This window comes from Pavona decussata, unplaced genomic scaffold (genome assembly GCF_977016875.1).
Source record: "Pavona decussata unplaced genomic scaffold, jaPavDecu1.1 SCAFFOLD_192, whole genome shotgun sequence".
Lineage (NCBI taxonomy): Eukaryota > Metazoa > Cnidaria > Anthozoa > Scleractinia > Agariciidae > Pavona > Pavona decussata.
Window position 1 is genome coordinate 900,601 of NW_028145601.1, and position 27,113 is coordinate 927,713.

The following is a 27,113-nucleotide window of genomic DNA, read 5'->3' on the forward strand; positions in this document are numbered from 1 at the left end:
AATCAAAAACAGGGTTCACTTTAGCTAGCCCTTCGAATTATTTGTGCAAGCTAACATAGTTGATCTGCTCGTTTTTTTTTAGGTGACGATATTACTTTAAGATGTAGAAAAATTTAAAATCCAATCTTATTCTCGATTAAATTGCAAGTTTTTAAGGCCATAAATGGGCAATCTGAACTTATATACACCGAAACGAACAGTTGGGTGCAGCTTTAACAATAAACGTTTTGTAAAATCCACAGTACGAGGGAATTAGAGAGGGAGGGAGGAGAAATATTGATTTTGGTACACATCACGATAAATATGATGAACTACACTCCTATTGCGGTGTTAGAAGTGTCAGCGGAAATATGGAAACAAAAACCATTTCGGTTTCGAATGATCAAAAAACATTTAAAAATAATACTGACTCGTCAGAAATGATATTTCAAAACAAAAATCTGATCAAAATTTTGCATTATGATGCAAGAGATGCATTATTTTTACTGTTGGTATGTGAAAGGGGTATCATTTTCTTTTAAAGGTTATGAGACGGATACTTCTTCTGTCAGAAATAATAAAAAGTAGGGTTTGGACCCCGGGGGGAGCTTCACCGTATAAAACTTTGTTCACTGCCTCTTGTTGTTAAGCCAAACACATTTGAAACCTAAATTTCCGCCGAATAATGTGCTCCTCGAAAACAAATCCCCGGAAAAATTTTTTCAGTGAACTAATATTAGCCGAGCGATTTCACTTCTGGGAAAGGAATTTAAATTTTACATTTTAATTTGTATGATTTCGCGAACTGACTGATACGTCCCGTTACAGAAGACGAAGCTTTCGTGTATGGTGTGTCTCAGCATGTTTTCTTTCATTTTATTTACTATTATTAGGTTTTATTTGGCACACAAATCGTAAGCAAGAAAAATATTTGATGGATCAGTATCGGAGGCGAATTTAGGGTGACCAAGGAGGCTGGCCCCTCTCCCCTTTTTTTTTTTTTCTTGCATGTTTAAAAAGTTTTTGTAACCATCTTTTGAATGGTATTACGCAATCAGTTGTTTTAAAAAATCCTCTTAAAGTCTGTCTTCCAAAGCCTTAACTTTTGGTCATAAATCTTCCTAGATTTGCTGTAAAGCAGAGTCTCCACGAATGTGAATTTTCCATTGCGGTGGAGGCGGAAGGGGGCTCTTGCGCACTCGAAACAAATTCTTCGGCCCCCTCTTTCTGGATTTTCTGGATCCGCCCCTGAGTAAACCCTTGAATACGAACCAAGAGAGGATACGAACGTATGTCACCGCGTGATATAGAAAACTTTCAGTTTTCGTCGGTCAAAAGATATTTCAGGCCTGCATCAGAGTGTTCACCGTTCTATTTATTAATAAGTTCCTGTCTTTTTATCTCGCATACAATTGCAATCTAACGCAAGTAAGTTGGTTGGCTGAAGACTGAAATTAATTCAATAAGGTTGGTACATCAAGACTTCCGATCTCGTGTCCTTGAGACCTATCCACTTCATATTTTAGAGCTCAGTTTGTCTATAGAGTCTTTTAAATTCCCCTATGTGATCTGTTGACTCGTTTTGTGGTTAATGATGGTCTGAAACCTTTATTTCATAAGCCATATATTTCTCTTCGCGATCTCTTTTCAGATGTTTGGAGTCCTGCTCCGTAAGTTTGCCAGGGAGAATTTCGGAGATGACAAATACTTGCCGGTCTTGCACGGTGAAACGACGCTAACAAAACCTTTGGCTCTGGTTATCAAACGACCTCGCTCAATTTGGAAACGTCCCTTTGCGAAACAGGAAATTACAACCCTTGACCTGCTGGAAAAATACATTGTAAGCGACTGTAGAGATTCTTATGCTGACGACCTCAAATCAAAGTTAAAAAAAGAGGAGGTATTAGAAAAAGGGAAAAATACACCAGCAGCGAGGTAAGGGCTTGTATGAAATCAACTCATCTTTGATTGTCGCAACCAGGAAACGAAGGAAAAATCGGAGTCTCCGACGAGAAAAGAGCACCTGTCGGATTCTGACGGATTCCGTCGGATTCTTCCAAGCCCCCATCACATATAAATATATATATATATAAATTCTAAATTCTAATTAATTACAATTTTTTTTCTGAACTGTAGACAGTGCAAAATAATTCCGACCTTTGGTGCTAAGGCGAAACAATTTAATTTTACTGAGAAACTGAAAACAGCGAGCGGCGAATACAAGGTAAACATGGTCACGTGGTCATTTCTAAAGGTTTCCATTTGCCATAAACGTAATTCTTAATCTCTTTATTGATTTTCTCTATTCAATCTTTAAGCAAAAAGCGTTTTAAACGGAAAATAATTAAATCAGCAGCAATAACAACATCTTTGGTCAGTCAGTCACTGCAAGAAAAGGTCGGTAGCAGGAGTAGGATGAAGTCAGTATAAAGAAATTTTCATATTGTCGTAGAGGGAGAGTTTTTTAGAGAGAAAAACTTCTTATCTACATAACACGAAAAAAATGATAATATTGTTCTATATCGGCACTATGTTTGTTTTCCTCATTCTTCGAGACAATATACTGAACACCTATATATTCCACGCTGCTTGTAAAATTACGTCAGGAGCCCATTACCAGCTCCTGATTACGTAGCATTAGCAATGTGACAAAGATGTGCACAGAAAGCAAAAGATGCCGTTGTATTTTTGCCGCAAATTGAAAATTTGGCCACGAAAACAAAGCGTGTAATACTTTGAGCTCATCCTCGGTGTAAAAACCTACGTAACACAACAAGTGAGGAAAATTGAAGAAAACCAAAAGGTGTAAACCGCCAGTAGAACAATAGTGTATGAGACAACAAAAGATCGAAAACAAAGGGAAAGTATTACAGGTTCTTACATCGAGCATCGTCCAAACTTTGACCAATCTCGTACCCAGAGTCCTCGGGCTCTTTGGCCAGCGGTTGGTCGCCAGGAGAGACTCTCGAGAAGAGTTACCGCAGGATTTCTTGCGGTAAAACAAAATGCAAGGCGTTACGAGGCAGCCAATCAAAAAGTTAATTTTTCAAAGTCTCTCCGGGCGACCAACCGCTGGCCAAAGAGCCTGAGGACTCTGGGTACGAGATTGAACTTTGACTGAAATTTATTTTGATGTCCACAAGTCCCTAATTATTTTCTTTGACGCAGCCATCAGAGTTTTGAAGTGGATATAGGTGATATAGGAGAGGCATCGATGGAGCAGGAGGACGAAATGGGAGACCTGGTACTCGGTAAACTAAGCCAGGAATTTATTACAGACCCAGATCTCTGCGACATATTGTCCAACACAGTCCTGGACCCTAACAAGATGAGCCGTTTTGAAGATGAAGATCTTCTTCTGACATATTCGGTGATTTACAGCGAGAAGTTAGAGTTACATGGTGACAGGAAGCATAAGGTATTTACTTTCTACAAGCAAGCCAATGTTCTTCGTAGGTTCTGGCCCAACCGAGGTTATGTTTTATGCGGGCGATAGTTTACTCTTGTTGTTTGGGCATGGGCTAAAGAAAACATGCATTTTGACTAAAAGTAAAGGTTTGATTTCTCTCTATTAAAGTCAAATCCACCCCACAGTGAAGCAGTTTCACCCATGCATAATTAGAAACACATTTGAAAAGGGGGTTAGTTTCTTAAGAAAATGTGGTGTTTAGAAAACGACGAGAAGACGGAACACTGGTTCACTGTGGGTAAACTGAGTAGCATGTCCCAAATATGCTAAGAGGGACGAAAGCTGTCATCTCACGAGCCTTTTGATTGTACATATTTTAGAAGCTTCTGTCCACAAACCTGGTACCGGTTGTTCAAAAAAGTAGATAAAATAGACTCCAACTAATTCATTTTATCCGCTGGATAAAGTTACTCTGTCTTTAAGGACGGTGCCTACCAATACAGAAGTATTTTTGCACAGTTTATGACTATGAGGGAAAAACAAATCTTAGCAAGGCCTATTGGAATCCAAAGAGAAAATTGGGGGTAGCCACGCATTTTTTAGAGATAATTAAGAAACAATAATTCTAAAAAATGCTAAACTACAAAGCAATGTACGGCAATTTTTATCAAATTGAAGTTTTATTGTCTCTGAAAAATACATGGTTACCCCCAATTTTCTTTTAAATACCAAGAGCACTTGCTAATTATAAGTTCTGCTTTCTCTGCATAGTTTTAAACCGCACAAAAACATCCCTCTATTAGCAGCCACCACCCATAGGAAACCCGAGTATCTCGAGATGCGCAGAAAGTAATCAAAATCTAAGCGTTATATACGCGAAACGTCCGTGGCCTTTAATAAGATAGGTAATAAAGTTTATATAATTGACGACTAACAATACTGTAAGTAGGATCGCGACTTCCCCCTACACCCTCATACCCCTCCCCCAAAGAGAAAGATTACAAAAGATAATTTTCTTGATCTGCAGAAGTCATTAAGAGCAAGTGCGGACCCGCCAGGACTGTTCAGCAAGTTCATGAAAGCAAGAGTGGTGGGTCATTACGATGAAACGACTGTTCCTCCTGGAGTGTCGATCAGGAATGAACGGGGTCCAATTCTCTTGAAGTGCTGCCCTGTCGACTATAATAAAGAGAAAAACCGACTGGAAATTAAGAAAGGGGAGTTTTTAGGCAAAGTCGCCAAACGTGGAAGCCATAGCGGTCACAGAAAAGACGATGATCCACCGGTTTTGATCGGCCTGGATACAGACGAAACTGATTTCCCAGGTTAGAGCTAAAGATTCTGAAGCAATTATAACTAGACTACAACATGGTACCTTTTTTTCATATTTTCCTTCCCGTGACGAAGGGAGGACGGTACTTAGCCTGCGTGGCAGGCGCGTTAAAAATATAAAGAAGGCGAAAAAAATAGCGTGGAGCGCGAGGGAGGGAGACACGCGAGGGTGAAAAAACTTGATGGCTAATACAAGAGAGACCGGCATTAAGGTATACATTTAAAACATTTGTTGACGGGCGGGTCGTCGAGAATGTAGCCTTTGCGATCGTTTCATGCGTTCGTGGTAGGGACCCGTACATTATTCTGGAGTTTCTTTACGAACGATAGGCCCATTTTTCCGTTCAAAGTAGGAATAATAGGCCTTAAAATTCGAAATGACGTCATCGAAACTTTCTGGCGTGTCACGCGCCCTCGTGTTTAGAAAAAAGTGTTTCGTTATTGTGTGTTGAGGAAAATGACGGATGTAAAGAGAAACAACAGCAAATCGAGACCGGGGAAGGGAAGGCAATCTTATGTGAAAGAAGCGGAGATGCTCGTTGGAAATTTTGAATTAAACCCCTAATATAAAGGAGACCAACCTGGGCGTGGCCCAAACTTTCTTGGACCCCTAAAAGAGACCATTTTAAAACACAGACAAAGAAATATATTTATATTTCTTCGCGAGACCTTCATGGCTAAATATAATGGCTTTTTTCCCAGAACACCTTAAGTGAGACCAAAATCCGAAATTTACACCCCAAAGCGCTCCTTTCATATTAGGGACCCTCTCCGGGGAGAATCGAACAGCAAAAGATAATTTTCTTTCTAGTCTTGTATTACGACCTAAAGACAAGATCAAAATAGGAATTTTTTTGGAAAATACTTGGCTCAGCATAGTGTCGATAGCGGTATCCAAGATTGACTATTTTGTCACCAATTATTGGCGCCTTGAAAAGCTGAGAGTACATTCAGTTTTAATGAGAATAATATGCAACCACCTAAGTGAGTCTTTGTTAGTAATAACGTGATACGTTTTTGTATCATGGAAAACTCGGGATCCAAATGGGATTTAAACCCATGACCCTCCGTGATCTAGTCGGATGCTCTAACCACTGAGCTACTGGAGACTCCATGGTGAGCAAGGGTGAAATGTGGGTCTTTGACTAGAACTGCATCACGCAGTCACATAGTCAAATCAATATAGGCCCATATGACTCATAACTACATCACGCAGTCACATTAAGGCATATCAGAGATACAACAATCCAACCACCTTAATGAGTCTTTGTTAAAAATGACAACATGATAAGTTTTTGTATCAAATGAAAACTCGAAAAAAAAATGCGAGCTCCAGATGGGATATGAACCCAACAACCTTCCATGATCTAGTCAATAATAGGCAAACCTCATAAAATAATCTTGGGAATACTAGGGGGTTACACAAAGGCAACAGGAAGGGAATTATGGGTGAAATTAAAGAATAATGCACAAGTCCCTAATTCGCGAGCCTCCTGCGCTCTCGGAAGTTATGCTGGCTTTAGGGAATCATGGGAAGTATTCTGAGTATGATGCCATTTGATGCCGCACCCGGCGGAGATCTGCTCCTAGGGGTACCCAACGCTTCTTTTCGGTGAACATCTGTTCCGAAAGCCTTAGTTCCCTCAGACATACGGATTTAAATAAAAAATGAAAAACTAGAGCCAGTTATCTTTGGTGAAATGACATCTCAGACTTTCGTAACACGTGAAAATACATTTTTTTTCGTTTACCAAGGGACAAAACAATTCCCTTCTGAGTGCTAAACAAGGCCAGCTGGGAGTTCGGAAAAACAGCGGTAGCTCGGAAATTCGCATGAAGGGATTTTCCTTCCTTATCTCAGTTTCTGCGACTCAGCCAGCTCAAACGGTGCTACCGTAACTGAAGTACCTATTTTAAAGGCTTCAAAATGGTCAGAAAACGAAGTTTCAAGTAATATATCAAACACGAGGAAGAGTGTTTCATCAAATATCCAAACACTGAGAAGTAGGTTGAAATGTGAAGTGTGATGAAACACACTTCCTCGTGTTTGATATGGCTTCTCAAATGATCAATAATTCTTGAAGAAATTCAAGGCTAAAGTTGGCAAAATTTTATGGTAATTAGGATCACATATCCAACCCACGGTCACGGTAGTGATTTTCTTTGTTTTCTCTTGATAAATTATTAATGAGTTTGAGAAGTAGTTTTCATAAATTTTGTCGTTCGGTGCCCCGGGTATTAATTTACACGGATTTTTGGAGGGTGAATCTGCCCACGGTGCCGCCGCGTTGAATTTATGTTGACACCGTGTATCTGCTGAAGAAATACTGCATACACACTTACTTAATTAATTTGTAATAATCAAAGATTAGAGAATGCGTTCGATGAACTCGATCCCAGGCTCTCTCTCCTTTGCCAAGTTGGTGATGATATCATCCGTTGGGAGGCCAGATACGCGTCCCAAGATCCCAAGATCCATTCACGGTAACGCTAGTTGTCCCATACAATCTCGACTCCAATCTGTGTTAGGAGTGCGTTCTTTCCTCGATGAATGCAATTATTTGTTTATTTTTCAAGTCTATTTTTTCCGTCGTTTTGTACTTTAACTTGTGTGAATAATATTGAAGGGGTGCAAATAACGGATGGTACCTTACTTTTAATGTTCAAGGGGTTGAGTCCGTCAGGTGTGTAACCTATAGTAGGGGACTCCTGTCGTTTTCGCACCTGTTTAAGTGTTGGGCGAATCTGTAAATAAACAAATAAATTAATGTGAATAGTAACATGGGCTTTCGATTTTAATTAGATTTAATTCACGAGGATTTGGAGAAGCTGGACAAGATAAAGGAATATGTTTTGATGACAGCGAGGACCCGAGAGCAACGGCAAACTCGAGTCGGGAAATATTTGGGTTGGGTAAGTTACACTTACTGTAACGTCAACACGAGACTGCGTAAACTTTCCAAGACATGATGGCTTGCTACGATAGTCATGCTGTTTCCCTAAATTTGCAGCCATGATGCAGTTAATTGTTGTATTGGCCTTAAACCCTCGCGTCCTGGCAATCGTTTCTGTCGTTTCTCAAAACACCCGATGAGTTTCCGGGCCCACCCGAAAACTATTTTTCAAATCGTTTTGAGCGTTACAGTCTTTTGTGCAAACTAGCGGGGCCTCGACAGACTACGTACTATCTATCCTCCAAGCGTCACTGTCATAGCTTTAATAGTCTCGGAGTTATGTTTTGGGGTTGGAGGGGGATTGGGGGGGCGCAATCACCCCCAGACCGGGCTAGTCAGTAGCGGCCTTTCCTGTCATATTTATTAATATTTGATTGTTTAGTTGTAGATAGATTCGACGCTTAGGATTCATTGCCCCATTGTCGTCTCTTCACAGTTTGAACAAGCATTGAAGAGCGAAAACCTGAAGCTTGCAGTTGATGAGGTAGTGACCAGTGATGATTGCAAATTTCTGAGAAGCATCTATGTTTCTGCGCAAGCAAACCAAATGATACTGGATCTAACAAATCTAAAGAGAGAACAGATTCATGGATATGCTGTGGCCTTTAAGGTTCTTGATAGTAAGTAAGAACGTGAATTATCCACGTTCTGGTTTCATTCTTCTTCTTCCTCTTCTTCTTCTTCTTCTTCTTCTGCTTATTATTATTATTATTATTATTATTATTATTATTATTATTATTATTATTATCATTATTATTATTATAAAAATATAGTAAAAGAAATAATAATTCTTTATTAAAATATTCCACACAAATTGCTATTTACAAGTTAAAACTATATAAAAAAGAGCTACTAAAAAACCTATTCACAATTCATTTCGATTAAAAAGAAAGATAATATTTTCAAGCAATAATGTTTTTGTACAGAAAACGAAAAAAAAAAAACAAATGTCATGAAGTTTTTAAAAAATTAAATTCGGCATTTTAAAATCAGTTCCACTTGATAAAAAGAAAAGAAAAAAAAATAAAACAAAATAAGCATCTCTCAAATGGCCCCTTCTGCAGTTTCAATGTCAATGTCCGCGTTCTATTATTATTATTATTATGATTATTATTATTATTATTATTATTATTATTATTATTATTATTATATTATTATTATTATTATTATTATTATTATTATTATTATTATTATTATTATTATTATTATTATGCTGGTCAGTTCATCACTTCATCGGGGGGATGTTACCACATTTATTTCATTGCGCATATACATTAACAGTCAAATCCTGGCAATATGCAGGATGCTCGTCACATGAACGTAGTTTAATGGCCTAGCTCCAAAGAGTCTACTATAGTTCAGTGGTAGAGCATGCGTGTGGCACTGCCCGCTCAAAATAAACCGTCATATTTATTCCAACATCAAAGCTCTTCCTCCAAAGGTCTTCAGAGAGCACTTACACCATTATAAGCTATAGACCACAATGCAGTTTGTAATCAAAATTGTGAAGACAGATTTGATACTTACACCTAGTATAAGGGCTGAGCTGACAAACCCATTTAATACAGTCAACCTCCTTTATTGCGGACACTGCGATTAAGTGTCCTTAATGGCGAGAGTCCGTAATAGCGGGAATAGATTTCAGTCAAACGTCTGTAATTTATTTATGCTGGGGATTTAACTTCTGTCCGTATTATGGGATGTCCGTAATAGCGAGGTGTCCGCAAGGCGAGAGTTGACTGTATGTTGATGATTTACTCAACAGATTTCTCTTCTGAACAGTGGACTGAACTTGAGGAGACTTTGAAGAATTAAAAAGTGACAAGGATTCTTCCGGCTTAAAGAACGAAAAGTAATTGACCATGTAAAACTGATCGAAAGTAGTTTACCTAAATGGATTAGATTATCTAGCCTCTTTTCAGCTTTTGTGCAAAACAAACAATCATGGTGCAAACTTCCCGATTAATTTTCAAACTTAAGCACGTATAGTGACTCCAGAATGGTTATTTCTAAGAGGATTACCGACTTTGATTCATACTGATCAATCTGGTTTCATAAAAGGGAGATTCATAGGACAAACTGTTCGACTTGTAGACGATATTCTACTGCAAACCGAACTGCTGAAAATCCCTAGGATTTTATGTCTCGACTTTCAAAAGGCGTTTGACACGGTAGAAAGGTCCTTTATTCAGAAAGCTCTCTCCTTTTTGTGGTTTCAGCTGAGACCTACCTTGTCATCGTCTAGTGTAAGTAAGTAAGTAAGTAAGTAAGTAAGTCCATTTTCCGTAAAGGTTCGAAATGCCAAAGGTTCACCACGACAGGTTGATGTGATGTCAGTCGGCTTTTTTCGTACGGAAGATATTCAATTCAAAATAGCTGCCGCGTCTCTCATGCGTGGATTTTCAAGGTGGCAGTTTGTAGCTCATGGAAGGAAAAAACAGGTTTTCAATTGAAAAAAAGAAACTGAAATTCCTGATCGAGATTGTGTCAAAGCAAAACATGTGCGATTGCAAACAAGATCTGCAAATCATCACATGAGCTGTAGACGTTCTCAGAAATTTTTGTGTGCTCCTGGGAATCCACTTTACAAAACACTACAGGTTTGAATGTGAATTTTACCATGCTTTATGTTAAATTGGTCGATTTGGCATATTTCAAATAGCTTTGGTGAAATCTTCGTAAAACGTACTCAGTTTAATAGAGTCGAGAAAACTCGCAGTTCGCTCGGATCGGTCGCCTTCACGTAGCTTCACTCGAGGCGAAAATTGAACGAGTTTGCTTTTCAGGCGTGAACGCAGGTCTGACTGAATAAAATTTTTCAATTAAGAAAGCTTATTGTCTGTTTCTCTGTGTGTCTTGATTCACTGAATTTCTTTACCGTGCAATCTTATGTAAACCATGGGAGAGCCAAACCGTATCTATTACTGTCCCCTGTGTATTAAAGTGTAAACAAACCGAAATCCTCCAGCGCATACCAAATTCGCCCATATGACAACACGATCAAATTACGCCGCACAATTTTGGCACTGACTAGAGCTGTTCATTTGCCCCTCTGAATTTTATACAACATTGTTTTTTCACTGCAATATTCTAAAAAAATAAAGCAGTAGCCACAGCAGTCATAGACTGCCTTTTATTTACAATGATTTTGTGTTGATAGGCAAATGTGCGTTGACCGCTACAAGTCTTAAATAAAGGGATATGAAGCTTATTGTTATTACGAGTTGTGCGATCATGAACAGCTGATCTTTTTTTAAATTCTATACATAAGTAGTCAGGTGCTAAATTGTTTGCGCATTTGTATGCCATGACAGAATCTCTAAATTGGAGCATCTCATTTATTGACAGCCAGTTAAGTTGTTGGAGTAGTATATTGTGGTATCCAGGCCGCGGCCGCGCGACATATGCACCAGTATTGCGACTATCAGTCGGAGAGGGGTGAAGGAGAAAGACCGTTCCCTCTGCTCACTATATAAACCATTTACATTACCCACAATTCCTTGATTCGCTCCTGACGAAGGGCTAACTCCCAAAACGTCATCACTCGAATCTCTTTACAATGGCCAAATTACCTTATCGACTCTGTTGATAAACCAAACATTTGTTCATTCGTTCGATGTGCGAGGTTCACATGAGGATTTAACTTCGGGTTTGAATTCCCTTATCGTTCAAAATAATATTAACCAATAGGCGCGATATATTAAAACACGTAGGGAAACCCCCACTTTTCGGTTCAACAGAAATATTACATCTCGCTCAATTTTCCTGTGTTAAATTAAAATATCTGGGAGGCACTCACGTGGCAGGAATTTGCACTGCCATCAAACTAGAATCAAAAACAGGGTTCGCTATAGCGAGCCCTTCGGATTATTGGTGTAAGCTGACATAGTTGATCTGCTCGGTTTTTTTTTTTTAGCTGACCGATATTACTTTAGGTTGTAGAAAATTTTAGGGAAGAGAATGTTATTCCCGAATTCTGAGCTACTGTTGGCTTTTCCAAAAAGGCAGTCGGCTTTATTTCGCACTTTTATCGACATATTTGCCCCTCAGAAAAACAAAAAACAATAAATTAGTTATTCAGTGTTTAGGAAGTCTGATGTGATATTTCGCTGAGGAAATTAAAACTCTGACTTGTTTTCCTGCACAATTTAATCCAAGTTACTAAGGCGGTCATTGGGCCATTTATATATACATCGAAACGAACAGTTGGGCGCCCTTACGCCAAGCATGGAATTTTTTTATCAATAAACGTTTCGTAAAAACCACAGTACGAGGGAGGGAGGAGGAATATTGATTTTGGTACGCATCACGATAAATATGATAAACAACACTCCTATTGCGCTGTTAGAAGTGTCAGCGGAAATGTGGAAACAAAGACCATTTCGGTTTCGAATGTTCTTTGTATTTAAAAATAATACAGACTCCTCAGAAATGACATTTCAAAACAAAAAATCTGATCAAAATTTGGCATTATGATGCAACAGATACATTATTTTTACTGTAGGTAAGTGAAAGGAGCATCATTTTCTTTTAAAGGTTATGAGACGGATATCTCTTCTGTCAAAAATAATAAAAAGTAGGGTTTGGACCCCGGGTGGAGTCTAACCGTATAAAACTTTGTTCAGTTAACCCCCACCCCCCTCCTTACCCCACGGCACTACTGGTAATAAATTATGCTACAGAGTCTCCTTAGTTAAGCGACCAAAGTGGCTTTATACTGGACTTCCAGGATTTTTCGTGATAGTCCACCAGCAAACATTTTTGTAGAAGTTTATATCATTATTCAAATATACAAGTAAGTGCGAAGATATATTCGTATGACTGACCGGGCAAATAAACTGGAGATGTCACTGATCCCAAATAAAACACCTTCCAAACCTAACAAAGAGGCTGTTTAGGATGTTAGTTTAGTATTTCACTTCCTTTTATTGGAAAGCCAAACACATTTTGAAACCTAACTGAATTTCCGCCGAATAATGAGCTCCTCGAAAAAAAATCCCCGAAAGAATTTCTTCAGTTAACTAATATTAGCCGAGCGTTTTCACTTCTGGGAAAGGAATTTAAATTTTACATTTTAATTGTAAGATTTCGCGAACGTACTAATACGTCCCGTTACAGAAAAGAAAGCTTTCGTGTATGGTGTGTCTCAGCATGTTTTCTTTCATTTTACTTACTATATATATCATTGACTTTTATTTGGCACGCAAAAATGTTTCATGGGTCAGTATCAGGGCGAATTTAGGGGGGACGAAGAGGGCCTCCCACCTCCCCTGCTTTTTTTTTGTTTTGTTTTGTTTTCCTTACATGTTTAAAAAGCTTTTGTAACTGTCTTTCGAATGGCATTACGTAATTAGTCGTTTTAAAAAATCCTCTTAAAGTCTGTCTTCCACAGCCTTAACGTTTGGTCACAAATCCTCCCAGAATTGCTGTAAAGCGGAGTCTCCACGAATGTGAATTTTTCATTGGGGTGGGGTAGGTGGGGGATTGCGCATTCGCAACAATTTCTTCGGCCCCTCTGTCTGGATTTTCTGGATCCCCCCTGAGTATACCCTTGAATCCGAACATATGTCACCGCGTGATATAGCAAACTTTCAGTTTTCGACGGTCAAAAGATATTTCAGGCCTGCATCAGAGTGGTCACCGTTCTTTTTATTAATAAGTTCCTGTCTTTTTATCTCGCATACAATTGCAATCTAACGCAAGTAAGTTGGTTGGCTGAAGACTGAAATTAATTCAGTAAGGTTGGTACATCAAGACTTCTAATTTCGTGTCTTTGAGACCTATCCACTTCATATTTTAGAGCTCAGTTTGTCTATAGAGTCTTTTAAATTCCCTTATGCGATCTGTTGACTCGTTTTGTGGTTAATGATGGTCTGAAACCTTTATTTCATAAGCCATATATTTCTCTTCGCGATCTCTTTTCAGATGTTTGGAGACCTGCTTCGTAAGTTTGCCAAGGAGAATTTCGGCGATGACAAATACTTGCCGGTCTTGCACGGTGAAACGACGATAACAAAACCTTTGGCTCTGGTTATCAAACGACCTCGCTCAATTTGGAAACGTCCCTTTGCGAAACATGAAATTACAACCCTTGACCTGCTGGAAAAATACATTGTAAGCGACTGTAGAGATACTTATGTTGACGACCTCAAATCAAAGTTAATTCAAGAGGAGGTATTAGAAAAAGGAAAAAATACACCAGCAGCGAGGTAAGGGCTTGTATGTAATCAACTCATCTTTGATTGTCGCAAACAGGAAACGAAGAAAACATCGGAGTCTCCGACAAGAAACGAGCACCTGTCGGATTCTGACAGATTCCGTCAGATTCTTCCAAGTACCCATCACATATAAAAATATTTACATAAAATAATGCACTTTCCGGCACTACAGCGGTGAGAGAGTATATAGCTGCTAAATTCTAATTAATTATAAATTTTTTTGCTGATTTGTAAGACAGTGCAAAATAATTCCGACCTTTGATGCTAGCGCAAAACTATTTAATTTTACTGAGAAACTGAAAACAGCGAGCGACGAATACAAGGTAAACATGGTCACTTGGTCATTTCTCTCGGTTTCCATTAGCCGTAAACTGACGTAATTCGTAATCTCTCTATTGATTTTCTCTATTCTATTCTTTAAGCACAAAGCGTTTTAAACGGAAAATAATTAAATCAGCAGCAATAACAACATCTTTTGTCAGTCAATCGCTGCTAGAAAAGGTCAGTAGCAGGAGTAGGATGAAGTCAGTATAAAGAAATTTTCATATTGTGGTAGAAGGAGAGTTTTAAAGAGAAAAACTTTTTATCCACATAACAAGAAAAAACTAATAATATTGTTCTATATATCGGCACTATGTTTGTTTTCCTCATTCCTCGAGGCAATATACTGAACACTTAGATTCCACGCTGCTTCTAAAGTTACGTAGTATTAGCAATGTGCCAAAGATGTGCACGGAAAGCAAAAGACGCCGTTGTATTTTGGCCTCAAATTGAAAATTTGGCCACGAAAATAAAGCGTGCAAAACTTTGAGCTCACCCTCGGTGTAAAAACCTACGAAACAACAAGTGAGAAAAAATGAAGAAAAACAATAGTGTATGAGACAACAAAAGATCGAAAACAAAGGAAAAGTATTACAGGTTCTTTCACCGGGCATCGTCCAAACTTTGACCAATCTCGAACCCAGAGTCCGCAGGCTCTTTGGCCAGCGGTTGGTCGCCAGGAGAGATTCTGGAGAAGAGTTACGGCAGGATTTCTTGCAGTAAAACAAAATGCAAGGCGTTACGAGGCAGCCAATCAAAAAGTTAATTTTTCAAAGTCTCTCCTGGCGACCAACTGCTGGCCAAAGAGCCTGAGGACTCTGGGTACGAGATTGAACTTTGACTGAAATTTATTTCGATGTCTACAAGTCCCTAATTATTTTTCTTTGACGCAGCTATCAGATATTTGATGTGGAGGTCGGTGAATTTGGAGGGGCATCGATGGAGCAGGATGACGAAATGGGAGACCTGGTACTCGGTAAACTAAGCCAGGAATTTATTACAGACCCAGACCTCTGCGAAATATTGTCCAAGACAGTCCTGGACCCTAACAAGATGAGCCGTTTTGAAGATGAAGAACTTCTTCTGATATATTCGGTGATTTACAGCGAGAAGTTAGAGGTACATGGTGACAGGAAGCATAAGGTATTTACTTTCTACAAGCAAGCCAATGTTCTTCGTAGGTTCTGGCCCAACCGAGGTTACGTTTTATGCGGGCTATAGGTTACTTTTGTTGTTTGGGCATGGGCTATAGAAAACATGCATTTCGACTAAAGATAAAGGTTTGATTTCTCTCTAATAAAGTCAAATTAAACCCACAGTGAAGTAGTTTCACCCATGCATAATAAGAAACACATTTGAAAATGTGGTGTTTAACTTAGAAACGACGAGAAAAGACACAACACTGGTTCACTGTTGGTGAACTGAGTAGCATGTCCCAAATATGCTAAGAGGGACGAAACATTTAAGCACAGCTGTCATCTCACGGGCCTCTGGATTGTACATCTTTCAGAAGCTTCTGTCCACAAACCTGGTCCCGGTTGTTCAAAGAGCAGATAAAATAGACTTCAGCTAATTCATTTTATCCGCTGGATAAAGTTATACTAATGTAGAAGTATTTTTGGGCAGTTTATGACTATGAGGTAAAAAACAGATCTTAGCAAGAGCTATTGGAATCCAAAAAGAAAATTGGGGGTAGCCACGCATTTTTTAGAGATAATTAAGAAACAATAATTCGAAAAGGTACTAAACTACAAAGTAGTGTACGGCAATTTTTATCAAATTGAAGCTTTATTATCTCTGAAAAATGCATGGTAACCCCAATTTTCTTTTAAATACCAAGAGTACTTGCTAAGCTCTGCTTTCTCTGCATAGCTTTAAACCGCGCAAAAACATCTCAGTTGTGTGTTCAGTAACCCAACCTTGAATTGGAAGCGAGGATGAGGTGACCTTGTTTTGATACAAACCTCACTGCTTTTCATATGTAAATGCAGACTACGGTCAAACTAGTTAGCATGAGAACAGCATAATCTACATACAAAAAGCAGTGAGGTTTGTATCAAAACAAGGTCACCCCCAGCCTCGCTTCCAATCCAAGGCCAGGTCACTTTGCATACAACTGTAAACTGGGCTATTCCTTGTTTATCTGATAAGAAGATGGATCATCGGTGTCTGAGATGAATTATGAATGCGTTCTCTAAAATCAACAGGCAGGCCTTTACTATGATTGGTCATAAAGTTTATACAATTGACGACTAATAATACCGAATCAGTAGGATCGGGACTTCCCCCTACACCCCCTACACCCTCAACCCCCTCCCCCAAAGTGAAAGATTATAAAAGATAATTTTCTTGATCTGCAGAAGTCATTAGGAGCATCTGCAGACCTGCCACGACCGTTTGGCAAGGTCATAAAAGGAAGCCAACTGTTGGGTCATTACGATGAAACGACTGTTCCTCCTGGGGTGTCGATCAGGAATGAATGGGGTCCAATTCTCTTGAAGTGCTGCCATGTCGACTATAATAAAGAGAACAGCCGACTGGAAATTAGGAAAGGGGAGTATGTAGGCAAACATACCAAAGGTAGTGGTGGTCGCGGAAATAAAGATCCGGCCGACGTTTTGATTGGGCTGGATACAGACGAAACTGATTTCCCAGGTTAGAGCTAAAGATTCTGAAGCAATTATAACTAGACTGCAACATGGTACCTTTTTTTCATATTTTTCCTTCCCGTCACGAAGGGAGGACGGTGCTTAGCCTGCGTGGCAGGCGCGTTTAAAATATAGAGGGTGCGAGAAAAATAGCGTGGAGCGCGAGGGAGGGAGACACGCGAGGGTGAAAGTAGCGCCTGCCCGAGAGGCCCACCAAAATCGTTTTTCTCCGTTCTCTAAGAGAAAGGAAAATTCCCATTTGGTTGAGAGGTTCCCGAGAAGCAAGTGGTCGCGTTGATTTGGCGAGAAAGCTGTCAGTCAAAAGGAATTCGATACCGTTTGTAAACTTGTAAACGGATGAAAGATCTAGGAATTTGAAAAAAAAAGCTTCAGTTAATTTTTCAGTTATTCGCGTTCCTGGTACAGGCGATAGGCCGAAGACAAGGAGGTGAAGGTTTTCCCGGAATTCCTGTAATTCAAGATCAAATGTCGGAGTTCAGATCAACCTGACTATCTGTCTGTAATTTGACAGACATAATTCTAACTCTGTGAATATTGCTGCTACAGAAATAATTCTTGCTTCTTAATACACATTAAGACAAGGAAGATACAGGAAAAATAACATTTGGCTGTTTCTCAAAATATTTGAACGATCAAAACTTGTGCGCGTTGTTTACGAGCTCGTGAGAACCGTGCGGTAGAAATTAATTTTGCGGCTCGAAAATAGCAAAATCTGAGAACTTTCCGCCGGCAAAATAATTTTTTCTCCACGAAAATGTAAGCTATAGAAACGATTAAACTGTCTTTGTAAAGCTAGAGACAAGTAGAATATTTGATTTGTAAGGATTGATATTCATTGTGTCTTGTATCTGATAAATCCAAGTCCAGAGGCCAGAAATAGTTTGAATTCAAAATATTGTAAAATTAACGCTTTAAACGTCGGGTAAAAATATCTTACAGCGTTAATTTTATGATATTTTGTATTCACATTTTTTGAACTACGCTGCACAGTATTACAATCTTTATTACGCCAGAAATAGTTTGTTGCTTGAATCGTTCTTGATTTAAATAAGGTGCCCCATATGTTTCATGCTAGACGGTGCTCAGCCGGCTTTTCTTGGTTAAAGTGCGAATTTTTTGTTGGCTTAAGTAGGGACGTGGTTTATCCCCTTGGAAAGACAGTAATGCACGTTAAGAACTGTATTGTAAAACTGTGTACGGTAAACCTTGACAGTACAAAGAAATGGATGATGTTTGCTGTAACTACCACTTGAAAAAAGAATGCGTATCTTGTCGGGATATTTCACAATCGCCCTACCAACTTGTGAATAACATCGAAAGAGACAGAGTTAACCGTATGCTCATAGAAAGGACAATGAACGCAACATAAATTCAGCATAGTGATCTAAGCAATTCCACTTAACATCGAACGCCCTCAATTGGTCAAAAATACTTGATGGCTAATACAAGAGAGACCCATTTAAAACGTCTGTTGACGGGCGGGTCGTCAAGAATCTAGCCTCATGCCTTCGTGATCGCTTCAGCTCGTTCGCGATAGGGACCTCTTCATTATTCTGGTATTTCTTTACGAACGATGGGCCCATTTTTCATTTCAAAATAGGAATAATAAGCTGAAAATTCGAAATTACGTCATCGAAACTTGCTGACGTGTAACTTGTTTAGAAAAAAAGTGTTTCGTTGTTGTGTGTTGAGGAAAATGACGGATGTAAAGAGCGACAACAGCGAATTTAGCAGCAAAAGATAATTTCCTTTCTAGTCTTGTACTACGACCTGAAGACAAATAAAAAAAAACCCGAGTTTTTTAAGCAAAATACTTGCCTCAGTATACTCCGGCATAGCGCCAATAGCCGCTATTCCAGATTGACCATTTTGTCATCAATTACTGGCGCCTTGTAAAGATGAGCGTATATTTTTAATGAGAATAGGCAAACTTCATAAAATAATCTTGGGAATACAAGAGGGTTACTGAAAGACTATAGGAATGGAATAATGGGCTGAAATAAAAAATAATGCACAGGTCCCCACTTCGCGAGCCTCCCGCGCTATGTAACGCAGGCTTTAGAGAATCATGGGAAGTATTCCGAGAATGGTGCCATTTGATGCCGCACCGGAGATCTGCGCCTAGGGGTACCCAACGATTCTTTTCGGTGAACATCTGTTCCCAAAGCCTAAGTTCCCTCAGACATACGGATTTAAATGAAATGAAAAACTAGAGCCAGTTATCTTTGGTGAAATGACATCTCAGACTTTCGAAACACGTGAAAATACATTTTTTTCGTTTTCCAAGGGACAAAACAATGCCCTTCTATGTGCTTAAAAAAAAGGCCAGCTAGGACTTTCGAAAAGACAACGGTAACTCGGAAATTCGCATGAAGAGATTTTCCTTCCTTATCTCAGTTTCTGCGACTCATAAACAACTCAAACGGCGCTACAGCAGTAGTAGGTTGCAGTTGTCAATCATACTCCAGCCCACATATTAAAACAAAGCAAGAAGATTCGATTCTGTAAACTGAGCTATATGGTAAACTTGTGAAACCGGTAAAGAAGTTGATCGAAGATACCAGCGTGTTTGGTGTGTCTTATTTGATCCCCAAAGTTAGACGCTACTGAAGTCGATAATAGCAGTTAGGAACTGAATGGCCTGAAATAAACTAAGCGTTATGTATGTTTTGATCAATGAAAGCGGATCGAAATTTGCATAATTATTGAACACAAACAAATTGAATGTTTCCTCAGAGGTTAGCCGTCACGAAGCGGACGCTCGCTTTTTCCTTGTTACGGTTTCAAAAAAAATTACATTACATTTAATCTATTTGACTTTTCCTTTACCCTGTAAAGAAAAACAGCTAATTCACTTTTTTAACACTCCAAAAACTTGCTCAAAGCACGAATGAGCAAGCTCCCGCAATGTATTATCTTTTTCTTCAGTTCAGTCACTAATCAGCTGGCAGTTTTGTTGGGGAGCGCGCGAACAAGCAGTAAAGCCTCCTCGCGGCTTGCCTTTTCGCTCGCGTGGTCCCAAACAAAACCGCCAGCTACGCAGCTACAAACGACTCAGCCTTGGCGTGCGTTTTTCAAAACTCCCGAAAAAATTTGGCGATCGCGATCGCGATCCCGAAAAGCTGTCAGTAGTGGTAGTGTATCCTGCAGTTAGTCATAAAGCTTTTACACTCAAACTAGCACCCTTATTCTATGTAAAACTTTGGATAACAAAAAACAGGAAACTTTTGAATGCAGAGGTCCACACAACGCAGGAATTAAACTTGCTGGTAATTTTGCCGGATCTCTCTTGTGAAAGACCTCGTGTCAGGCGTCACTTGAACGTGAAAATACAAAACTGAATGCAAGGCTGGCACTACGGCAAAGGGCAGATTTATTACTGGCCCTGAGGAAGACTAATTCTATTAGTCGAAATATTGGCCACTAATAAATCTGCCCTTTGCCGTAGTGCCAGCCTTGCATTCAGTTTTGTATTTTCTTTGGATAACGTTTTGACCATTGAGAGTCCATCGGGACAAATTAAAAGATATCGCTGCACGTGAACTTGTTGAATAAGTGCTTTTGAGAGCTTTTTATCTACATTACGTCTTGGGATTTCACCTCATGCATTCAAGCGTTTGATTGACAGCAGCAGAAATCTTGAAGAGACTCAGTTATTCCCAAAGCTGAATTTATTGACCAATCACAACCGACTAGTTCTGGATATGCAAATTGTTGTGCCGCGCGTTGAAAAACTGGGCGCTGTAAGTACATGTCGCGAAAGACAATAGCATTCTGAGTGCCGACGCGCTAAATTTATGTTGACGCCATGCAGCTGCTGAAGAAATACTGCATACATTTACTCAATTAGTTTGTAATAATCAAAGATTAGCGGGTGTGCTTGATGATCTCGATTCCAGGCTCTCTCTCTCTCTCTCTCTCTCTCTCTCTCTCTCTCTCTCTCTCTCTCTCTCTCTCTCTCTCTCTCTCTCTCTCTCTCTCTCTCTCTCTCTCTCTCTCTCTCTCTCTCTCTCTCTCTCTCTCTCTCTCTCTCTCCCCTTTGCTCTCTCTCTCTCTCTCTCCCCCCCCTTTGGTGATGATGTCATCCGCTCCTGCAAAATCTGAAAGGGGATGCCAGATACGCGTCCCAAGATCCGTTCACGGCAATCAACGTTAGTCGTACCCTACAATCTCCACTCTGCATTAGGAGCGCGTTCTTTCTACGATGAACGCAATTGATTGTTTGGTTGTGAAGTGTAATCTTTCCACCTTTTTGTACTTTTAGTTGTGTGAATAATATTGGAGGGGTACAAATAAGTGATGGTACTTTATTTACTTTTAATGTTCTAAGCGGTGGGGTGGGTCAGGTGTGTAACCTAGTAGGAGACTGCTGTTGTTTTCGCACCAGCCCAAGTGTTGGGCGAATCTGTAAATAAACAAATAAGTAAATATGGATAGTAACATAGACTTTCGATTTTAAATAGATTTAATTCACGAGGATTTGGGGAAGCTGGGCAAGATAAAGGAATATATTTTGATAACAGCGAGGACCCGAGAGCAACGGCAAACTCGAGTCAGGAAATATTTGCGATGGGTAAGTTACACTTACTGTAACGTTAACACGAGGCTGCGTTAACTTTCTAAGACATGATGGCTTGCTACGAAAGTCATGCTGTTTTCCTAAATTTTCAACGATGCAGTTAATTGTTGTATTGGCCTTAAACCCTTACGTGCTAGCAATCGTTTCTGTCTTTTCTCAAAGCACCCGAAGAGTTCCGAGCCCACCCGAAACTAGCGGGGCCTCGACAGATCACAACTAAAATCATTCGAAAAATTGTAGTTCTCAATAGAGCTTTCTACACAGTAAAGGCCGAAATGATCGAAATCTTTTGTTTTTAGCGAGAGTTTGGTAAGTAGCTCCTGCGCATTTCAACGAACACTGAAGGTGGTGAAACGTTTCGTCAAGCGTGCGCAGTAATGAACGAAGATACGAGGTACGAGATTGGTGGAGCGGTCATCGCGTTTATTATCAACAACAAAAGCAGTGTTCCTTTTTTTAAAGGAAAACTGGTTTGTTGTCGATCACTATATACTTTTGGTACGTTGTAGTCGATAAATTGGTTCACACACTAGACTGTTTTGTTATCGTTAACTTTAGCACGCCCACAGTTCAAAGACCCAATCAAAACAGAGCTTAATGGTATTTGCTAGTGTGTTGTATTAGGGGTGTTTGCTATTGTTACATGCCAGCCCTAACGGAAACATCATACTTTAGGCGAAAAAACACCGTTCCTTAAATAAATCTACTCATGAGAGGGTTGACTCAAGAAATTAGTAGAGATAGAGGCTCCTATTGATGGGCTTTTGGTAAAAATAATTCAAAAAAGCGTGAATATACAAAACAATGTATGGCATTTTTTCCCAAATTGAAGATTAATTTTCTCTTAAATGCTGTTTTCGGATTCCAATAACCCTTGCCAAGATCTACTTTTCACGCGTGGCTATGAACCGCCCAGCAATATCGCTGTTTTAGCAGGCACCGCTGATAAGAAGCCCGCGTTCCTCGTACCATCTCCAGATGCGCAGAACGTAGGCACTGTCTTTAATTTCTCTGGGACGAGACAAGGGCTGCTTTCCATTTACGCAAATCACCCGGATAAAAATTTTCGGCATAAATGCGAAATGATGTAGCTTGTCTTATCAGAAGATGCATAACATGCAAAATTTCAGCTGTAGATCCCAAAAGGAGTAATAAAAATGCATCACTTTGACCAGAAGCTCATAATTTTAGAAGTACTCCAAATGGAATGATGGGTACCATTTGCTTTCCAATTGGAATATCCGGGTTTTCCATGTAAATGGTAAGCACCCCTAAAATCTTGCAAAAACGATAACGCCATTATTCGTCACTTTAAAAGGATTTTATGAAATAAAAAATAACTGGGTCGATAATTGTTAGAGCAACTTTGAAGCCTGTCAGAAGAGATTCCTTTTCACTGTCGAAAGGAAAGTGAACTCTTGATTCCGCAAATTTACCTCAATAAGAACAATAGTTATAATAGCTGTAAGGGTTATTGTCTTCTATACTGTATAAGTATTATTAGTGATATTAGTATATAGTATTTATTAGTATTACTTTGTTATTTTTTTTCTCAGTGCGCGAGAAGGCGCCATTCTGTAAATCAAGACCTCGGGTTACCATGGCAACCATTCTTTTTCAGAAAACGAAAAATCCCACTTTAGAAATCAATAAAAATAAATTGCTATTGTAATTTACTGTAACTTTTATATTTTTAGCTCATATTGGTGCTCCTTTGTTGGTTTTGATTACTTTTCATTTAATTTCGAATTTTTCCTGAAATTGTGGGGAAATCCAGAAATCATGACGTAATAAACACGTCATACGACGTCTTCAATTATTGCTGTAGACCCCAATTAAAACATCTTTGGGCGTACTATTTATCCTCCAAGCATCACTGTTATAACTTTAATATTCTCGAAGTTCTGGAGGGGGGGAGGGGGCCGGAATTACCCACAGATATGGTTAATCGGTAGCGGCCTTTCTTGTCATATTTATTAATATTTGATTGTTTACATATAAATAGATTCGACGTTTAGGATTCATTGTTGTAAATTATTTTCTACACTGTCGTCTCTTCACAGTTTGAACAAGCATTGACGAACGAAAGCCTGAAGCTTGCAATTGATGAGGAACTGACCAGCGATGATTGCAAATTTCTGAGAAGCTTCTATGTTTCTGCTCAAGAAAACCAAATGATACTGGATCTAACAAAGCTGAAGAGAGAACAGATTCAGGGATATGCTATTGTCTTTAAAGTGCTTGATAGTAAGTAAGAACGTGAATTATCCACGTCCTGGTTTAATTGTTCTTCTTCTTCTTCTTTCATTTATTGTTCCTTGATAATGTCGTCATGACGTCGCCGAAACGTCGGGACTTTATATCGTTAGTTATTATTATTATTATTATTATTATTATTATTATTATTATTATTATTATTATTATTATTATTATTATTATTACGAATAAGAATACTATTGTAACTTGATGAGATTTGCTTCTTTTTTCTTCAAAAAAATTGTGCTTGAAAATAGTCTCTTTTTTAATCGAAAAGAATTGTAAACAGGTTTTAATAGCTCTTTTTTCTCTTTTTACTTGTAAATAACAATTTGCTTAGAAGATTTTAATAAAGAGATTATTATATTATTTATTCAAAAATTATTATTATTATTATTATTATTATTATTATTATTATTATTATTATTATTATTATTATTATTATTAATTTTAATTTGCTGGTCATTGGGCATATACATTAGCAGTCAAATCCTAGCAGTACGCAGGAAGTTTGTCACATAAACGTAGTTCAAAGGTCCAAAGGTCTTCAAAGGAAAGCACGTACACAATTATAAGCTATTGACAACCATGCAGATTTGTAATCAAAATTGTGAAGACAAATTTGATACTTACATTCAGTATAAGGTCTGACAAACCCTGATTTGATACAGTCAACTCCCTTATTGCGGACACCGCGAGTTAGTGTCCTTGATAGCGAGAGTCCGTAATAGCGAGAATTTATTTCCGTCAAACGTCTGTAATTTATTTATGCTGGGGATTTAACTTCTGTCCGTATTATGGGATGTCCGTAATAGCGAGGTGTCCGCAAGGCGAGAGTTGACTGTATGTTGATGATTTACTCAACAGATTTCTCTTCTGAACAGTGGACTGAACTTGAGGAGACTTTGAAGAAAAAGTGACTTTGAAGAAGAAGGAAAAGTAAATCGACCGTGTAAAACTGATCGAAAGTAGTTTACCTAAATGGATTAGATTATCTAGCCTCTTTTTAGCTTTTGTGCAAAACAAACAATCCTGATGCAATCTCCCCGATTAATTTTCAAACTTAAGCACGTATAGTGACTCCAGAATGGTTATTTCTAAGAAGATAAAACATGTATTACCGACTTTGATTCATACTGATTAATTAATCTGGTTTTATGAAAGGGAGATTCATAGGACAAAATGTTCGAACTGCTGAAACTTACCTGGGATTTTACTGTCTCTACTTTCAAAAGGTGTTTGTCACGGTAGAATGGTCCTTTATTCAGAAAGCTCTCTCTTTGTTTAACTTTGGAAGCAGCATGAGCGGATGGATTTCAAGCATGCAGAACAGACGTTACTTTTTAATTTTATTATTATTATTTTTTAATTATTATTATTATTTTTTTTTTTGGCGTTTTTCAGGCGAGAAGAGGTAAAAAAAAAAAAACATAACGCCTCCCGTCGCGCGTGGCTCGCGCTCCGCGCTCGCCTCGTGGTTGCCTCGGCACGAGACGAGCTGCTTGCTACGCAAAAAAAAAAAATAACGCCTATTCTGTAGGCTAATGGATTTCCACAATCTATGCTAATGCTGAGAGTAGTGTTCTAAGCCATGTTTTTTGTTTTGTTTTGACTAATGACTTAAAACTATCAAGAGGTGTAAGACAGATTAAGAATAGTCCCAATTGCAACTATTTCGGGCAGGAAGACTCTATTGGCCACTTTTTCATGGAATGTCAAATCATTTCTCCTCAGTGTTTTAGCGAATTTTAATCACGAGTATGCTAGTTCCTTCACACTAAGTGATTCAGAAGTGATCTGTGGCAAAACTCTGTCCACAGGACCTCAGCCATGCGAAATTACTAAGAAACTTAACTCAGTTGCATCTTTTCAGAGTTAATTGCGGGACTGGTTATGAAACCTTGATATGAAACCAATGGTGCTGCAATTTATGCTGGAAGGGCTGCGACCGTGCACAATCCTTTGTTTTTACGTTCACACTTCAAATGAATATCTTAACAGAAACGTTTCTATTGGTCAATTGCTCCAACACATTTCAAAGTCTATTGTGGTTTGTGCACGATCAAGGCCAAAAATGCTCACAAAAACATATAGCAAAGAAGCTAGTTTGTCAGGCTTCATAATTATGCCAAGTACTGTCTGTATAGTCAAAAATTTAATCAAAAGGAGTTCTGGAAAATTCTTAAGTATAAAACTTTAATTCTAAAATATCGTGCTGAAAAACTTGTATAAACCTTGTGTAGCGATAAGGCAAGGTACCTAATGGTGTATTTCTGTATGTAAATTTTTTTAAGTTTTGTGTTGCCTGTCTATACGTCTCTTTTTTTCTTACCAATAAGTGACAAAAACAATAAAATTTTAAAAAAGTGAAAAAAAACATTGATTCGCCAATGTTGGCCTGTTCACATGGCGGTGGGGGACCCCGGGAAGGTGAGGTACCCCATCTACCCGAGGTCAGAAAAAAACAGGCTTTCACATGCAACCCCGGGGTGCTGGGGTGAGGTTTAAAAAGCTATGGCGTGGTCGCTAAGTACATATATCAAAAATAAATTCAGAGACAATTGCCCGGATAAACATCACCCCACCCCACCTCCAGCATTCACATGGAGAAAACTCACCCTAGCTAAGCGGGTAACCCGCCTCGGCTGACAGGGCAACCCGCCTCGCTGAGATACCCCACTTCACATGTGAACGCGATCAAGAAATTAAGAGAGATTGTATGGAGAGAGTGGTAACCCCACCGAGGTGGGTTACCTCACCTTGCCGGGGTCCCCCACCTCCATGTGAACAAAACTCGATGAATCGCGCACAGCATTGGTTCGTGGCACTTTAAAATTCGTTTTGTTACACATAACAATAATGCATTTAACAAAAGAAAATCGAGAATAGTTTAAGATTTGCAATTGAAAGGTAAGAATGAAACCATTCGTCTATCATTTATTTATCCTGCAAAACAAGATGTAATTGTTAAAAATTTGCCATATTATAACAAATCCGGAGCAAACTTAAGCAGGCAAATTGAACTTGTAACGCGTAGTAACTCGTACAAATATGCCGGATTTTAAATAAAGTAATCTTTTTCGTTAGTCTCACCTGTTACTTTTGTCTCCGTTTAATAGAATCCGCTGATGAAGGGCAGAGAAACCTTTAGATTATTTTAACAAAACGCTCGATTCTGATTCTGAATTTCTGATTCGGGTGCTTATTAATTGTTGCTTAATCGGAAAGCGGTCACGTGGATAACTGTCCAATCACAGCTGTCTATTACGGCTTTTCTTTTTCAAATTGGATATTTTTAATTGGATACCTACGTAAATACGCGGCGATCTCATGCACTCAAATAGTTTCTTTTTACTGTTTTTCTTCATTGTTGCAAGACTAATTTCCTGGAAGTTT

General features: G+C 38.9%; 1 protein-coding gene across 2 annotated transcripts; it reads left to right on the top strand.

Annotated features, from left to right (window-relative positions):
* The first annotated feature begins 1,295 nt into the window (after window positions 1-1,295).
* Window positions 1,296-26,803, top strand: LOC146462053 (uncharacterized). 2 transcript variants are annotated; one of them, XM_085086142.1, is made up of 11 exons: window positions 1,296-1,446; window positions 1,631-1,914; window positions 3,148-3,397; window positions 4,416-4,622; window positions 9,950-9,965; window positions 13,610-13,883; window positions 15,107-15,356; window positions 16,574-16,868; window positions 21,346-21,455; window positions 23,525-23,708; window positions 24,585-26,803. In XM_085086142.1, exons 2-11 carry the CDS (start codon window positions 1,631-1,633, stop codon window positions 24,635-24,637), a joined length of 1,923 nt encoding a protein of 640 aa, XP_084942268.1. In that variant the 5' UTR covers window positions 1,296-1,446; the 3' UTR covers window positions 24,638-26,803. The 2 variants fall into 2 exon arrangements, with proteins under 2 accessions (XP_084942268.1, XP_084942267.1); XM_085086141.1 differs by lacking the exons at window positions 13,610-13,883; window positions 15,107-15,356; window positions 16,574-16,868; ... (1 more) ...; window positions 23,525-23,708; window positions 24,585-26,803 and adding exons at window positions 7,524-7,633; window positions 8,111-8,294 and having other exon boundaries at window positions 4,416-4,713; window positions 9,440-10,885.
* The last annotated feature ends 310 nt before the right edge of the window (window positions 26,804-27,113 follow it).